The sequence below is a fragment of the Bubalus bubalis genome, chromosome 7 (assembly GCF_019923935.1).
Source record: "Bubalus bubalis isolate 160015118507 breed Murrah chromosome 7, NDDB_SH_1, whole genome shotgun sequence".
In the NCBI taxonomy this organism is placed as follows: Eukaryota; Metazoa; Chordata; class Mammalia; order Artiodactyla; family Bovidae; genus Bubalus; species Bubalus bubalis.
This window is the reverse complement of record NC_059163.1, coordinates 61,727,156-61,745,029: the sequence shown is the minus strand read 5'-3', so window position 1 is coordinate 61,745,029 and position 17,874 is coordinate 61,727,156. Positions and strand designations below refer to the sequence as shown.

Sequence of the window (17,874 nt, the reverse complement as noted above, 5' to 3'; positions counted from 1 at the left end):
CATATTTTAGATTCCACATGTAAGTGACACATTTTATTTCTCTTTGTCTTTCTGACTTTTGTCACTTAGTATGATAGTCTCAAGTTGCATCCATGTTGCTGCAAATGGCATCATTTCATTCTTTTTTATGGCTGAGTTGTATTCTACTTTATGTATGCACCACATCTTCTTTACCCACTCACCTATTGATAGACATTTAGGTTGTTTCCATGCTTTGACTATTGTGAATAGGCTGCTGTGAACACTGGGATGCGTGTATTTGTTTGAATTATAGATTTGTCCAGGTATATTCCCAGAAGTGGGACTGCTGGGTCATATGGTAGTTCTAGTTTTCTGAGAAACTTCCGTACTGCTTTCCATAGCGGCTGCACCAATGTACATTCCCACCAACAGTGTAGAAGGGTTCGCTTTTCTCCACATCCTCTCCAGCATTTGTTATTTGTAGAGTTTTTAATGGTGGCTCTTCTGATGGGTGTGAAGTGGTGTCTCATAGTAGTTTTGATTTGCATTTCTCTAATAATTAGTGATTTTGAACATCTTTTCATGTGCCTCCTAGCCATCTATATGTCTTCTCTGGAAAAATGTCTATTAAGGTCTTCTGCTCATTTTTCGAGTGGGTTTTTTGTTGTTGTTAAGTTGTATGAGCTGTTTGTGTATTTTGGAGATTGAGCCTTTGTCAGTCAGATAATTTGCAAATACTTTCTCCCATTCATAGTTTTTTTTTTTTTTTTTTTTTAATGGTTTCCTATACTATGCAAAAGCCTGTAAATCGGATTAGGTTGCATTTGTTTATTTTTGCTTTTATCTCTATTTCCTTGAGAAACTAACCTAAGAAAGCACTGGCATGATTTATGTCTGAGAAAGTTTTGCTGATGTTCTCCTCTAGGAGTTTTATGGTGTCATGTCTTATGCTTAAGTCTTTAAGCCATTTTGGGTTTATTTTTGGACCACTCAGAATTCTTAAGCTTTCTTCTAATTATGAGAACTACCCACTGAAAACATCACCTGTTTCTTAAAGTAACACAACACCTGTGTTACCACAGGTGTCAAGGGAATACATATTAACTGAAGGATCATTAGCTGTTACAATCCTCTGAGCAATCCCAGTAGTTCTGCTTGAGGAGGAAAGGAATCAGACTAATTTTCTAGGTTGAGGAAGAGAATTCCAGACCTTATAATTTCAATAAAATTAACTTGCAGCCAAGAAAATAACATTTCACTAGGAAACCCAGGGGAATTGAAACCTTAGAAAATCTGCGGGGAAAAGCTGCCAAATTGTAATCTTCTCTTAGCAATGCCAGTGGGTGACATGGGAGTTTAGAAACTGTGACACAGGTTTCAGGGGAGACAAAGGGAGCTGTGTATATAGGTCACTCAGCATCTTCTCACCAGAAATAAAGAATTCATCTCTGTTGGATGTCAAACTACTGCCCCTTTCTGTCCTAAACTTTGATTTTGCTTCTTAATAAGACTGAAGCAAAGTTTTTTATAAGCAACTATGATTGATACCTCAGTTTCCACCAAATAAAAAATAATCAAGCATTTGTATACATGGAAGGAGGACAAAAAAAACACTTAATAAAAACACATTCAGCATCTTGCTGAAGGTTCCCTAGTAAATATATAGACATATGTGCCATTTATATATATATATATACACACACATATATATATCTCTACACTTCTCTTTTAAAAATGTGAGCTGTTACTATGTAAGAACAACTTTCAATGAAAATAACATAGTAATTCTATGTGGATAGTCTGTTTTCACTGAAGCAGTATTTTCATGGTTTTAAAAATTAAAGACCTAAGCCTTATTCAACACACAAAAATTCATACCAAAGTTCATGAAATTCTCATACTAGGCTTACATCATAAAGATGAACTCCATACCACAGAGGGATTTATTGGTCCATTGTAAACATGTAACTTTTAAACATGTGTGGGTTGATACATTTTATTTCAATAAAATGTGTCTGTTTAATTTTTAACTGCCACAAGTAAATATGGCTAAACAGATTTTCACACAAGTTGAAGCTTTATTTAGCACATCTATCTTAAAATGCAGACTCTGTGGCATATGTGAATTTTACTATGAGAAGCCAAGGGGAAGAGGATAAGCACCTCAAAGAAATTAGCATTTAGCTCGGCCAGTGGAGGCCAGAACATAAGGATAGACCATTCTGATAGCCAGTTGACAGGAGCAATGTCGTGTGTTTTAAGAAAATACAGAAACAGAGAAACTGTGATATCAAATATATTTCTCATATTGAGTATCACAACTGTGGAAGACTTTCTGAATTTCAGGCAATGAGTCACAATACATATGTCTGTATCAAATACTCTAGGACAGGGGTTAGCAAACTTTCTGGAAAGGGTCAGAGAGTAAATTTCCTAGGGTTTCCTGGCCAGACAGTTTACAGCAATTACTCAACGCTGCCACTGCAGCACAGAAAGAGCCATAAGGCAACGTGTAAATGAATGAGAGTGTCCGGGGACTGCTGCCGCTGCCGCTAAGTCGCTTCAGTCATGTCCAACTCTGTGCGACCCCACAGATGGCAGCCCACAGGCTCCTCCATCCCTGGGATTCTCCAGGCAAGAACACTGGAGTGGGTTGCCATTGCCTTCTCTGGTCCAGTAACGAGTAAGATACTATTTACAAATACAAGCAGTGAGCCAGATTTAGGTTACAGGCCAGTTTGCCAACCTCGACTCCAGGTGATAGTTCGTGACTTTTTTTTAAAGATCAAGTCAAGTGAGAAACACTTTTACATTACACCTGGGCAGCATATACAATACACAGTATGATACGTGTATTCACGTGTTTCACAGTATGATACACTTGCTGTAGGCACTGCACTTTGATACTCCTTATTCTACTTTATGTTTGTTTGGTTTTTGTTTGGGGGCTTGGGGGACACCATCTGAAACCACTAAGTTGATCTCATAAATGGAAGTGAGTGACTCACAGTCTGAAAAAATGTGGCTCCAGTGTGAACAGCATTGGGACTTATTTATTTACCGAATATCTAAAGTAATAATGGAAGCTTTTCAGTGACATATAATATTTACTGAATGTGTTCTATATGCCATGCATTGACATACGTTCAAGGAATCTAGCAATTGATAAAAGACAAATATTGCCGCATAATAGCTAGTATTGTTGTTTATGTATAAAATAGGATACTAACTGTAATACCTACGAACCTCATTAGACTATTTTGAAAATGAAGCTGTTAGAAAATACCACATATTCAGTAATTTTTCCAGGTCACCAATATTCAAACAGTTAAGTTCCAAGAAGTACTTTTAAAAATCAAGTTATTATCTACATTAAAATGAAAAAGGCTTTAAAATCTAATGCTTTAGGTAATGAAGATGGCCTTATCTATATTATTTAAGAGCAGTAAGGTTTATTGTACTGATATATTGACAGTCAAAGTTACAACAGAGAACTTTTAACTCCCCTATCTCTACCTCTCCTGCACCCTTCCAAAAAAGATAAGATACAAAGGTTTAGACTCCATCCACAAACCACATGTCATTTTTAGATCAATTTTAGCCATTAACTGACCCATAGGAAGATACAAGGTGGGAAAAAAAACTCAAGGAATAGAAAAGATGCTCCAAAATCTGTATTACAATGGTTACTATGCCTGCATGTTCAGTTAAAATCAGCCACAGATAAACTTTATAAAACCAATCTTTCAATTGCTGTTTTCCACCTTAAATAACTTCTTTGCATTATCAACAGCTAAAAGTGAGCTCCACAAAAGCAGAGATTTTTGTCTATTTTTTTTCATTGCTATATACCCCAAATTTAGAAAAGTCCTTGGCACTCAGTAGATCTGCCCTAAATATTTGTTGCATGAAAGAACAGTGAACAAACAGCACTGACTTGTCATCTTGTTTATGTTTTGATATTATGGCCTTCAAAAACTAATAGACAATGTAAATTAATTAAAAGCAACATATTTAAAGATTGCCTGCCATTTCTACCTTGTTTATTAAATTTCTGACTGGGAAGAAATTCATGTGAACATTTTTATAAGGATAAAGAAAGACTCTTACCTTCTTTTTCTACTCTAAAAACAAAAGTTCTTTGTGTTGTAACAACTTCAAATTTGTTGTCTCCTTGAACTCGTACCGTAGATATAGCAGAAAGGGGGATTATTCCTTTTGAATACTTCTCCTGTATTGGTTAGAGGAAAAGATACACAGAGAAGACACATTAAGATAACATTTCCTTGATCAAAAATAGAATGACATGGTATTTATAAGTGCTGCTCTTTCATAATCTCAATCTAAATTTTTAAAAATCACATACAAACAGCGTATATCCTCATATACACTTAATACCCCAGAAAGGGAAATATTAAGTATCTCTTCCAAGTGAGATGTCTTCAATTTTCTCTTCATCTGCAATTAGGCAATGAATCACATTACAAACAACCATATTAGAATAGCAATACATCGTTCTGAAAAACAGCAGTATGTTCTTTGAAAATAGTCTGGTCAAAATGATTTTATGGTGTTTGCAGGCATCTGCTGGCCATTACAGGTACTGTAACTGAACCATTTCAAAACCACTTCCTACACACTGTGAGCAAGAATATTATCTAAGAAACAAGACTATTGGATTCTATCAATTAACCCTATTATTCAATGCTCTGATGATGAAAATCTTAATCTCACACTGCATCACTTTTTAGTCTCCAGGGGCTAAAGAATAAAAGATACGCATTCAGCTGTTTGCAATAGGTATATACACATTACAATTTTGAAGGTCATTCCTAAGATTCTCAATGACTTTCTCAGTCTGTGCTTTCCTGGACCATCGTAAACCATTTGGCATAATAATCACCCCACAATTTCAACTACTTCCCAACAATGTAATATTGACTGGGCCCTGTGTTGGAAAGAAAAATTCCAAGAGTACCTGTACATTCACATTCAAATAGCCGCAAAAACAAACAAACAAACAAACAAACTAACTAACTGACCTGAGAGACAAGTTTAAAAGTGAGTAAAAACTATGGGAAATAAAGAGTACAAAGATGAGAACTGTCAGTTCTACTTAACAAGAAAGCAGACGTATTTTCACAGAAATAGTGACATTTGAACCTGACTTTAAGAAACCTTAAGTTAACCAAATAGATAAGTGAGGAGGTGGGGCCAAGGGGGTGGTGGCGGATCCTGGCTGGAAAGACTGAGTAATAGAGGAGTCAAGTAGAGAAGTAAGAGGAGCTGCAGTGTAGAATCAAAAGAGATGATATAGAAAACATTCATCAAGGCCACATTATGAAAGGTGTTGAGTTTCAAAAGAAACTGGACACAGATGAGGCTGAAAATATAAATCAAGGTCACATTACAAAATGTCTTGGGTGTCAAGAGAGTTTGGACACAGCTTAGTAAGGTTTCTTCTACAATTCTCTTCCAGCATCCATGGAACCATTCCTTTTGAGTCAAGTCCCAAGGATCTGAAACAACCGGTTAGGCAAAGAATGTACTAAGTCATTCCATGCAGAGCACAAGTGTCATGTTCATATTCCTCCCAGCAGCAAACTCCAGCCGTACATAGCAGATGAGTAAAAGACAGCTGCTGGGAGCAGGAAGGCGGGTCTCCTGGGAGGTTTCTCCTCTGCCAGTTGAGGACATACATTATATTCTCATGGTATTCCCTCTTAGTTATTTGACAGTTTCCTCTGCTCCGCTGTCTTCCTCTATCCCTGATCCCTGACTTCACGTATTCATCAAAACCCTATTCATCTTTAATGTCATCTTCAATAACAATGCCTTGAAGATGTTCCTTTGTCCTCTCAAGCAGCCAAAATCAAGTAAGATATTTGAACTGTAATTTAGGAATATGAGGAGGTAACTTCCTAGAAAAAGGAGAGGGATGTTAAGGAATGAGTACTTACAGAATAACTTTTTCTTCTCCTTATTTTCCATTTTGGGGGTTTTAGCTTCTCTTCCTAAGGGAAAAAAATCCCTTCTTACTATTTCAACTACCAATTTTATGGGGAGAATTCTAAAATCTGTCTCTTCCTCTATTCCTTGTCTATTTCTATCCATTCCATGCCCATATTTTTGCATCATCCATGGTACCTCTAACTCTCCCATAACCACCTCAAACTCTAAAACTGAATTATCTTCATTTATAATGGTCTATTAAGATATCACTTCTTGGTCAATCAGTCTTCGACAGAATAGCCTTTGACTTGGGCTACTCTTCTGCACCCACATGACTTGGCACTCCCCTACAGCTACAATGTCAACTTGCTCCCCGCCACTTCCTGATGCTTTCTAGTCACATGAGCCTTCCTGAAGCTCCTTGACACATCATGGTTCTGCTCAATCCAGTGACACCACACACTCTGTTCTGCAAGGCACCATTTTACATATCCATCTTCACATACTTACTGCTTCCATTTCTTTTTCTGTTTCAGCATATGAAAGGGAAGTCGCTCAGTCGTGTCCGACTCTTTGTGACCCCGTGGACTGTAACCCACCAAGCTCCTCCATCCATGGGATTCTCCAGGCAAGAACACTGGAGTGGGTTGCCATTTCCTTCTCCAGGGGATCTTCCTGACCCAGGGATCGAACCCAGGTCTCCCACATTGCAGGCAGACGCATTAACCTCTGAGCCACCAGGGAATTTATATTCCTGAAAAAAGTCCTCCAACTCGGCTTTTCTCTCAGGCCCCTCATCCTGACCCAGGAAGAAAATCTTAATTTAATAGGAACCTGTGCTCTTCCTCTATAACAATTACTAACTCTAATTTAAATGATGATCTTTATATTTACTTGTGATCATCTGATTAACACAATCTTTCTAAACTGACTGTGCATCATAGTTCTATTTCCTTCATCACCTTTCACATAATCAGTATTGTATATTTTCTGAATGAATGAATCTTATGTCCAATCAATCACAATTATACAAATTCTGACAGCTCATTTTTAATATTTTTCTAAATTTATTTTTTAATACTTCCACCAGCCTATACAGCCTACATCCTGATAAATTAATGCCTGATTTGCTTCCCACTCTCCTGATTTGCTTCCCTACTTTCAGCTAGTGCTTCTTCTCACTTTTCCTGCTTATTATTGTTCAAATGCCATAGTTGGAGAGAATAAAGGAAAGATTCATGAAGATGAACAAGATGGGCCTTGAAGTTTGCACAGGATTTTCATGGACTGTAATGTCTAATGGATTCAGAAGGAAGAGCAAAACCACAGAGGTGAGACTACATGAAAAGATATGCCCAAGTTTTTCACAGTTGTACTCTGATACTGTTGAAAAAAGTCCCTGCACAGACAGACATCACATGACTGGTTTAGCAAAGAAAAATTCAATAAATACAGGCAGGTACCAACCTGTACTGGACTACTAAGGGCTCTAGGAATTGACAGGAGGAAGAGACTGTCTCTCCACTGTCAGGCAGCCTGAGAGATGTGAAGAGGCCCAGCACCCTTGGAACAGTGGAAGGGTCTATCTGACTGTAAGTTTGTACTGGCTGAGACCAGATAATGAAAAATTAAGAGTATTCAAAAGCATTTATCACTTCTAGGTGGTCCACTCTCAAGTTGCAGTTTGCCTAAGGATTATAGGAGTTTATAAAATACATATCTCTAATGGGATAATTAACTATTTGTTGAATAAAATTTTACCATTAACCAATTTTTCAGTAGAGAAAAGTCAAGCGACATTGTAGGGAAAGACACAGGAATTTTAAAAAGGAGATTTTCCTTCCACTAAATCTCTTCATAGAAATTTTTTTTTAATTCCTTAAAAATATAACAACTTACCCACATATCTACAATAATGTTGTTTAACAGGTCAGTACTTATGGAAGAGTAATAGAAAAATGAATCCCCCAGAAGTGATCAAAATGTACTTAAGAAGCAAAGTGTACTATGTCGCTTGAACTTTAGGAAGTTGCGGTTTCTCTAAAGGCTCATTTATAACTATTATGAATTATCAAGATCAATCTCGAAATTTTTTAACACTGTAGAGGTGACTTTACATTTCCCTTCCAGCACACGATAAAGACAATACAGGGGAGGGGGGGAAGGAAACTCAATGACACCAGGCTCAAAATGACTGCGTTTTTCAGAGTGTAAAATTTTCCTCAAGGAAAGAAATTCTAAAGCATCCCCAGAGCCTATAACACACAGATATTTAGGTCAAGTTTGTCATTTATCTACCACTTGCAGACAATGAAAGGACCACGGGGCAATTCTGCCCACAGCTGAGTGAGAGGAGGGTGAGTCAGATCTCTTGGCAGGTGACAAGATATCAAACCTGCTGGGATGATGCCATTTTCAGTAATACAATTGAAAAGGCCTTGCTGAGACATGATTGAGTGGCACTGAGAAAAACAGAAGAAAACTAAGGGAATAGGCAACTCTGCAAACTGTCTCCTGAAAGCCCGGCCACATGCCCCTCAAGTGTATATTTAAACACTGGAAGGGGCTTCCCTGGTGGCTCAGTGGTGAAGAATCTGCCTGCCAATGCAGGAGACACAGATTTGATCCCTGGCCCAGGAAGATCTCACATGTCACAGAGCAATTAAGTTCGTGTGTCACAACTAGTGACCCTGTGCTCAAGAGCCCTGGAGCTGCAACCAGTGATGAGAACTCCACACCCAGCTGAGATGGCAGCTATGGCCCCACCCGAGCCCTCTTTTCACTGGCCCTACATTCCTCTCTTCCCAGTCCACCAATCCAGCCCTTTAGCCAGAAGGGTCACAACAGAAACCACATCTCCTTTTAGGAAACACCAAATCTAGTGGTCCTGGGGTTCTTTTGCCAACATGACACCAATCATCTGAATAGTAAAGGAAAAAAGTGCCATAGGAAACAATTGAACATTTTAAAAAATTTTAATGTGAAGCTAAATAATTTGTTTTATATATATATATATATATATATATATATATATATGCCATACCACACGGCTTAGGATCTTAGTTCCCCAACCATGGATCAAACCCAGGCCCTTGGCATTGAGAGCATGGAATCCGAAACATAATTTGTTTTACCATAAACTTTTTGTCTCAATTTCAAGCCAAGGCTGCATCATCTTTATTGCATCAAGGCGGGTAGGTGCTCGTCTCCTCAATGCAGTTGAGATGAGCTTTTAAAGGACAGAATGAATCTGGTTGGTCAGAGATACTAGACATTCTCTCCCCCCAGAAGGGGATAATGAGCCTGATGACAGGGAAGCCTGCCTCACTTCTGAATAGTTTCCTTCCTCATTTCAAGCAAATCAGAGAAGGGCACAGGTGATGAAGAAAACCAGGGGTGAGATTGCATCAGGTACAGCGCGTACATTATAACCACCCTACGTTACAGAAACTGCCTGGATATTCAAATCAACAAGCAAACTAAAAACAGCAGCTAAGGTAGAAAACTAGCATTTACAAATATTCATCTCACCATCCTGCAAAGTGATCCCTGCAAAGTGAAACCAGTGAACACTTCTCTAAATCTCCTACTATCCTGTGTTTTAGCCTGTAGTGTGTATTACTTTATTTCTAAAAGCTTATGCTCTTTGTCCTTGTAGCACTGAAGAATCAATATAGGAAAAGCAATCAACCTCAATGTTCAAGCCAGAAATAACACCAATATAAGGCAGTGAAAAATCTCTAATGAGAAGATGATGTTAGATTATAAACTTTAAATAAGAGAATGTGGTTAACTGTTGTTTGTATATTAAAAGAATGTACAGTTAAGATTATAAAATTGTATGATTTTGACTAACAAAAAAATCAGGTATATTTATTAGTACCAACTTTTTATTTAAGGAAATTTTCAAACACATAGAAGTTGAAAGATTAGTACAATGAACATTCATAACCTCTACCTCAATTTGACATTTGTTAACACTGAAACTTTTTTGTTTTACCTAACTATGCATGTGTGCATTTACATATATATCTATAATGTATAAATATACTTATATATAAAGTATATATAGAGAGGTAAATTTGAGACATTTTCAGATTTCGTGGCACTTCACTCCAAAATATCTCAGTCTACAGCTCTTAAGAATAAAGACATTCTTGTATAATGAAGAAGCACCTGATGAAAACAGTACATGTCATTAAGATTCAACTGCTGAAAGAATACATTTTAAGCCCTTGCACTTTAAGATTTTCAATGAGCTGGAACTCCAAACCCAACCTTCTCAGCTTTATCAGCCATTAGTCTCCCTCACATACACTATTTTCCCATCAAAGAATCTGGGCAACTCATTCTATCAGCTATCAAGTCCTGTTCTTTCTGTTTACATACAAACTCCTCTTTCTTCAAAATTCATGGCCATTTGAAATCTCGTGCAAGAAGCATTCCTTGGTTCCTTCATAGCCCTTCTAGAGAACAAAGTAACTTCTCCTTTGTGGTATTGTTTTCTAAACATTCTTAGTGCTACCTAAAATAAAGTCAATTTCTTATATATCTGTATATCATCTATAGCAATTCTAGTAGTTTGCAGGAGATTCTCCACAAATAATTGTTAGATACATAAGTTTTTAAAAATCTCAATTTTATGCACCACGAGAAAGTTAACCTATGAAAAGAGTTAAGTGTTTTACCCTATGCAAATTCCTTTCATCTTGATAATCCAACAACTTAAGACCAAATCATGTGCTTAGTTTATTGAAATAAATTCAGCACACACAGGACAATCTTTTAAAACTGTAAAACATACTTACCTTATCATTATTGTAATAAGAAATGCTAAGGCCATCAAATTTCACCCATCTCTTCTGAAACATGCGTTTTCTGTAAAACACATGAAATTGTCATTTCACATTTTTAAGAACCATGAACTTGGATTTTAAATGCATTTGTACCATAACTGTGTTTCAGTACATTCCCATTTGCTGCTGTTAAAACAGTGAAGAAAACAATAGGCTGTGATGATGCAGTTTAGGCAATGGTACAAAGGAAAGAAAATACATACAATGACACTTTCTAATCAGTTGACCTAGGTGTTTTTAAAAAGGATACTTCTAACAGGGTCATCATTTTTAAACTGTAACTTACAGTGTCATCCCCACACCTGTAAAGTGTGGACAAAAACACGATCATCACATCATATCCTTTAAAGGGATAATCCCTTAATGAAAGCATTAATAATAAGAATTTTTATCTTTCATTAAGATTATAACATTTTATCTTAGCTTTTAAATCTCTGCTTTGGAGCATTAATAATGTTTTGCTAAAATAACAAAGCTTTGTCAATTGGATTTACATAAATATATTTAATTCTGATCAAATAAGCTGAAAAGGCCCTGTCTAAATATAGAGAATCATTTGCAATCATCCAAAATTCTCTGAAACATTAACATTTTGAGAAAAAGAACCATATGAAAGGCAAATGCAGTTTGAAATGGTTGTTGACTCGAGAAGCAAAGCAAAATTATGTCATATGTTCTCTATTTAGGCATAAAGGAGGAAAAAAATCATCCTGACTATATAAGGGAAAACTGAAGACCCACTTCTACTTGGGCTTGTTTTTATTTTTCAGTCCCTTTCACCAAAGTCAGACAGCCCTAAAGATTTTGACTGTCTATTCTCTACATGACTCAGCATGAACTGACACAATCGAGATACCTTTGGCCTTTATCACAGATAATATACAAAAACTAACTTCCTATTTTAAAAGTCATCTCTAAACTAAGTGGATAACCAGGTCTACCTTTTCCTTTTGCAGTTTTCTAACACATTTAAGTTAAGGAAATTGTATAACTTTCTGTGGTTTTCAGAAGATTTAAAGATAGAAAAAGCACTTCAGAAAGTGTGGAGAACTTGTCTTCCGGGCTACTTCCTGAGCCCACACACTTGTTACACTAAAGAAATACAGCAAGCCGCCCACGTTGATCGTTAGCCAAATTATTCTCCTTAGATATAATTAGAGCAAATTGATCTGAGAGAAGTTTCAAAATCCATTGGTGTGGACAACATTGTCACATATAAGCGTTCAGTTAATCATGAAGTAGTAAGACTATGATAAGAGCTAAAAAGGTTAATCATGAAGTACTAAGACTATGACAAAAGCTTAAAATTATATAACCACAACCAACTACCTTGTTCTTTCCAGCTTATTCCCTCAACCTTCTGCTTCTTTTTAACTTCTCTTGGTGTGCCACGTGTTCTCTTAACCTTGCAACATTCAACAGTGTTGGTTTTTACTTTCTTCACAGAACCCAAGAGTTCTTCAAATAGCCAGCATTAAGAGTTACAAGGTAAAAAATACTAAGCAAATACACAATAATTATACATTGAATAAAATCACTAGGCTCATTTCATGTTGATCTGTCACACTTAAAGGCAGGTAACTAGACACCCTCCCTCCCACACAATCTCAACACTAATTCAAGAAATCAAGATTTTGTGTCAGGCATCTGCCCACCTTACATACCGAACAGTAGGAAACTAGAGAAGGCAATGGCAGCCCACTCCAGTACTCTTGCCTGGAAAATCCCATGGACGGAGGAGCCTGGTGGGCTGCAGTCTATGGGGTCGCTAAGAGTCGGACACGACTGAGTGACTTCACTTTCACTTTTCACTTTCATGCATTGGAGAAGGAAATGGCAACCCACTCCAGTGTTCTTGCCTGGAGAATCCCAGGGATGGGGGAGCCTGGTGGGCTGCCGTCTATGGGGTTACACAGAGTCGGACACGACTGAAGAGACTTAGCAGCAGCAGAGTTCAGTAGTGCATATAATCTCCCATTTTAGAATAAAAATAATCAACATCTGTAGGAGATAAAGGCCTTAGGACCTTCCATTACCGCTCTAATTCCTTGGCTAACTACTCCTTATCTTTCAGAGTTCCACTTAACCACCCACACAGACATTCCTCCCCTGACAAACCAATCCAAAGCAAATCACAAAGTTATTCTCTGAAAGCACCCTCTCTTTTTCCTCATAGCACTTAACACAGTCTGTAGTTATGTTTGTTGAGTTGCTTAATGTCTGACTCCCACACCAGTCCTTACGCTTTACAAGGACAAAGTCCAAGGATATTTCATTCTCTACTATATGATCAGCAGCTAACACAGAGACAATATGGCACTAAAAAAGAATCTGTTGACTAAAAGAGCGACATGATTAAGCAAATGTCCCCTTAGCAAAACAGCAAGATGACAAGTAAAACCTCAACTGACCAGCACTCAAATAATCTGTATTTTAAAAGAAAGGCTGGCAGAAGGCGGGAAAACTTCTGAAACCTCAGAGTTAGATTCAGAGTTTCAAAACCTGCCAAAGCACGGACTAAAAAGAAGTTTAGAACCTACTTTAACCTGTCTTACTTAAGACTGTTCAGTTGCAGTCACTTGGACTTAAAGTTTTCTTAGAATTCCATTAGCATCTGGATAGACAGTTTGAGGTCTGAGGCATCATCCAGGAAAATGAGTAGGGGAAGAGGGAGGGCAGACAGCTCAGTGATCAGTCAGAGATGCTACCACATGCCTAGCTACATTTGTTCTCTTAGGCACTGACTACAAAGAGCACACTTAATACTTGGCTTTCTGAAGAAAGTCAACCAAAACCTCTGCCTCTGAGAGACTCAACTCCTAAGATACTCCAACCACTTTGATTTTCTCAACTGCCAGGTGACTATTGCATGTGTTCAGCCATTTTAACCCTGTATTTTTTTTACCTTTTTATTTTGTATTGGGGTATTGCTGATTAACAATGTCATGGTAGTTTCAGGTGAACAACAAAAGGACTCAGCCATACATATACATACAGCCGTTCTCCCTCAAGCTCCCCTCCCATCCAGGCTGCCACATAACATTTAGCAGAGTCCCATGTGCTATACAGTAGGTCCTTGTTGGTTATTCCCTTTCAAATACAGCAGTGCATACATGTCCATTTCAAACTCCCTAACTATGCCTTCCTCCCACTAGCCATAAGTTCACAAAACATGTATTTTTAATTTACATAAATGGCATGGTGCTATAGATCTCACTGTTTCTCACTTTTTTTCACTTAGCACTATGTTTTTAAGATGCTGTGAGATGTGTATCTGAAGGATTAGATATGTCTCTAATCCTTTGCTTCTAATTGCTGCTGTACTGCACAGTATGAAGGTTAAATCTGTCTAATAAGCTATGGAAGATGAGGTAAATAAGACAAATCCCAGCCCACAATGAAATGGAATGAGAGTGTGGCAGCTGAAAAACCAACTGCTCTGTAGATGAAGACAGCCACTTTGCAATCCTACCATTAAAATATTACTTCTGCTATCTTTCATTCATCCAGCCAGGCATCCAATCTGTGGGTACCTATTCTGTGGACACTGTCTTCCAACCATACTGTCTCCTCTCTCTAGATTCTTTTTTGTCTTGTGGGCTTCCCATATGCCAAGAAAATGCTGCCTGCTCCTCACACGGCTGGCTTGCCCTTGAGATCTCAGTTCAAAAGTCATTTCCCTAAGTGGTCACCGTTAAGTAACACAAATCCTTCAGGTTCCTTTGGCCTCTTGCTCCATTTCTTAATGACACTTAGGATAATTTTCAATTATACATTTATTTTGTGTCCTCCATTTCCCATACTATTCAATAGATACTGAGATTTTTGAGCACAGAAACCATGTCTTTTTAATCAATGTAAAACCAATGACTACCAGTTTCTAGCATATAAAATATGCTCAATATCTAGTGCATAGAATAACAAATAAATGTATTTCTCATTGTAAGATGCTTCCTCAAATTCTCATTTTATGGATACAGAAAATAAATTACTAACTCAACCACTTTACCCTTAATTTCTTTTGTTCTTTTCAAATACTAAAGATCAGATTTTTCTGACAAAAACTTTTTAATTCATCAATATTTCCATGTAATTTTAAAATACATTTCACAGTTACATCTTCTTAAAATATATTCTTTAAGATATGTGCATTTTGTATCTTCCTATTTAAAGATGCAAATTAACAAATATGTTTCTAAAATTACACATATAATCTATTTTATTCATTAAATGTGTCAACATTAAATTAGCTATTTTCTGCATGTGAACTTTAATACTAAGTTCTATCAATTGGTTAAAGATAAGAACTTGTACTTAGATACTATCTCACAATATAAGTCCCCTTTCTGCCAAATGGACACTTGGATTTGAACTGGCAAACTCTAAAATTTAATCAAAATTTCAACTGCATAAAAGGGAGAGCTTAAGATGCACTGTTTATAAATGTCAATACAATTTTAAATTTAAAAAGAAAGTTATGAATAGTTGATTTTTAAGAATTATCTTTTCTGTGTAAGAATTAAATATTTTTCTCATATATTTATAAACGTCTACTCAATATCCAGCAACTAATTCCAATGTAAGTATGTAAAATTAATCTATTACAGACAATTAGAGGTTGCTAAAGTACTTTAAAAGCTTTCTCTAACATAACTTATACCTTTCCCTTAAATTTCAATTAACAATTTATTTAGTAAATGTTGAAAACACACAAGATATAAAAACAATGTCATTCCAGTCTGTGTTCCTACTATCACATGACATAAATTAGATCTGAAATACTGATAAATTATTATACACCGATTTTAAAACCTCAGTCAATAAAGAACTTATTTGGCACAATAATCTTTTTTTTTTTTTTTTTTTTTTTTTTTTGCTAATTTAAATTTTATTTTATTTTTAAACTTTACATAACTGTATTAGATTTGCCAAATATCAAAATGAATCCGCCACAGGTATACATGTGTTCCCCATCCTGAACCCTCCTCCCTCCTCCCTCCCCATTCCATCCCTCTGGGTCGTCCCAGTGCACCAGCCCCAAGCATCCAGTATCGTGCATCGAACCTGGACTGGCAACTCATTTCATACATGATATTTACATGTTTCAATGCCATTCTCCCAAATCTTCCCACCCTCTCCCTCTCCCACAGAGTCCATAAGACTGTTCTATACATCAGTGTCTCTTTTGCTGTCTCGTACACAGGGTTATTGTTACCATCTTTCTAAATTCCATATATATGTGTTAGTATACTGTATTGGTGTTTTTCTTTCTGGCTTACTTCACTCTGTATAATAGGCTCCAGTTTCATCCACCTCATTAGAACTGATTCAAATGTATTCTTTTTAATGGCTGAATAATACTCCATTGTGTATATGTACCACAGCTTTCTTATCCATTCATCTGCTGATGGACATCTAGGTTGCTTCCATGTCCTGGCTATTATAAACAGTGCTGCGATGAACATTGGGGTACTCGTGTCTCTTTCCCTTCTGGTTTTCTCAGTGTGTATGCCCAGCAGTGGGATTGCTGGATCATAAGGCATGTCTATTTCCAGTTTTTTAAGGAATCTCCACACTGTTCTCCATAGTGGCTGCACTAGTTTGCATTCCCACCAACAGTGTAAGAGGGTTCCCTTTTCTCCACACCCTCTCCAGCATTTATTACTTGTAGACTTTTGGATTGCAGCCATTCTGACTGGCGTGAAATGGTACCTCATAGTGGTTTTGATTTGCATTTCTCTGATAATGAGTGATGTTGAGCATCTTTTCATGTGTTTGTTAGCCATCTTTATGTCTTCACAATAATCTTGATAATAAAAATAACAAACACTTATATAGTGCTTTGTTCTAGACACTGTAGCAAGCTATACATAAATATTAATTCATTTACTCCTCCAAACAACCATAGGAGGCAAAAATATTCCCATTTTACAGATGAAGGCACTGAAGGACTGGCAGGTTAAATAATTTACCCAAGTCACACAATTAATAAAGATCATTTCTATGAAGAAAATTCAGGCAGTCTGGTCCCTAAGTCTGTGCTCTTAACAACTACTCAGAACAGATGCTGGCACATTTTCACAGCTAAGTATCTTGCCTATTCCTTCAGGTCGCGGTAACATTTGACCTCCGCCCATTTGATATGTGAGTTCAATTCTGCAAAGTACTTCAGAATTCCTTCAGGAAAAAAGGTTAAAGCAGACAATAAAAATATTAGCCTAGGTTTTATACTATTTTGTTGTTAGGATCCTAAAGGGAAACATTGCTTTGAGAAGTTTTTTTTACAGTAATTTATAAGGCAGATGCAGTGTTACTGATTTCTATAAGCTCTTCCCTTGAGTTCTGGTAGGGCAGTTTCAACTGCTATCTTAAATACAGTCTCGCCACCTGGTGTTGGTTTTTATTGTCTCAAAAACTGTGTATTTTAAAAGCGCTTTTAAACAACTGTGTATATACAAACAATTAAATCTCTATGAAGTACTTACATGAAGGCACTCCTATTTAATTTCGATCTGAAGTGCCAGCAAGGTTTTTATTTTTTAATATATCTTTTAACTCTTTAAAAATTCGATCAGTATGCTAACCAATGACATTAAAGTGGTAGAGGCTACCAAATTGTCATCTTTAAATATCACACAACTGAAAAGTAACTAAGTCAAAATTTATGACTTTTATTAATCATCACAAACATACTTCTCAATTATTTCAAAAATATCTAAGAAAAAGGTATCATAAATATGCTATTTCAGATTCACCTGCCTTATTTACATAGTGCTGAAGAAGTCTATGCATATTTTATCTTATTTTCTGCTCTAACCCTAATTGAGTCTAGCTAGACTCAATATTTTTGGTACAATTTCCAAAAATCCAGATTTTTATTTAACAGCTCTTTTTTCTTTCAGCTAATCATTTAATCACATAGCTCTTAAGTACGAAGCTTTTAAATCCTGCAGTATTAGTATAAAGTATTTTAGATACACATTCAAGGAATTATAATATTTCTATAAAATATCAGCACTTTTCTATTCTAAAGTGTATTTCTAGAGTGCATTTCTTCACTTTTAACCAAACCAAAATGATTGTTTCCAAGATAATATGAACCAAA

General features: G+C 36.6%; 1 protein-coding gene across 12 annotated transcripts in view; it reads right to left on the bottom strand.

Annotated features, from left to right (window-relative positions):
• The window catches only part of ARAP2 (ArfGAP with RhoGAP domain, ankyrin repeat and PH domain 2), a 199,676-nt gene that overhangs the window by 137,807 nt on the left and 43,995 nt on the right, over nt 1–17,874 (bottom strand). For 10 of the 12 annotated variants that reach the window (XM_044946011.2, XM_044946016.2, XM_025290199.3 and 7 more), the window contains 3 exons: nt 10,722–10,791; nt 5,922–5,975; nt 4,072–4,192 (listed from right to left, as the gene is read on the bottom strand). In XM_044946011.2, coding sequence (XP_044801946.2) covers nt 4,072–4,192; nt 5,922–5,975; nt 10,722–10,791 — 245 coding nt within the window. The remainder of the gene's footprint in view (nt 1–4,071; nt 4,193–5,921; nt 5,976–10,721; nt 10,792–17,874) is intronic. The other 2 variants (XM_044946015.2, XM_044946012.2) reach the window with 1 other exon arrangement.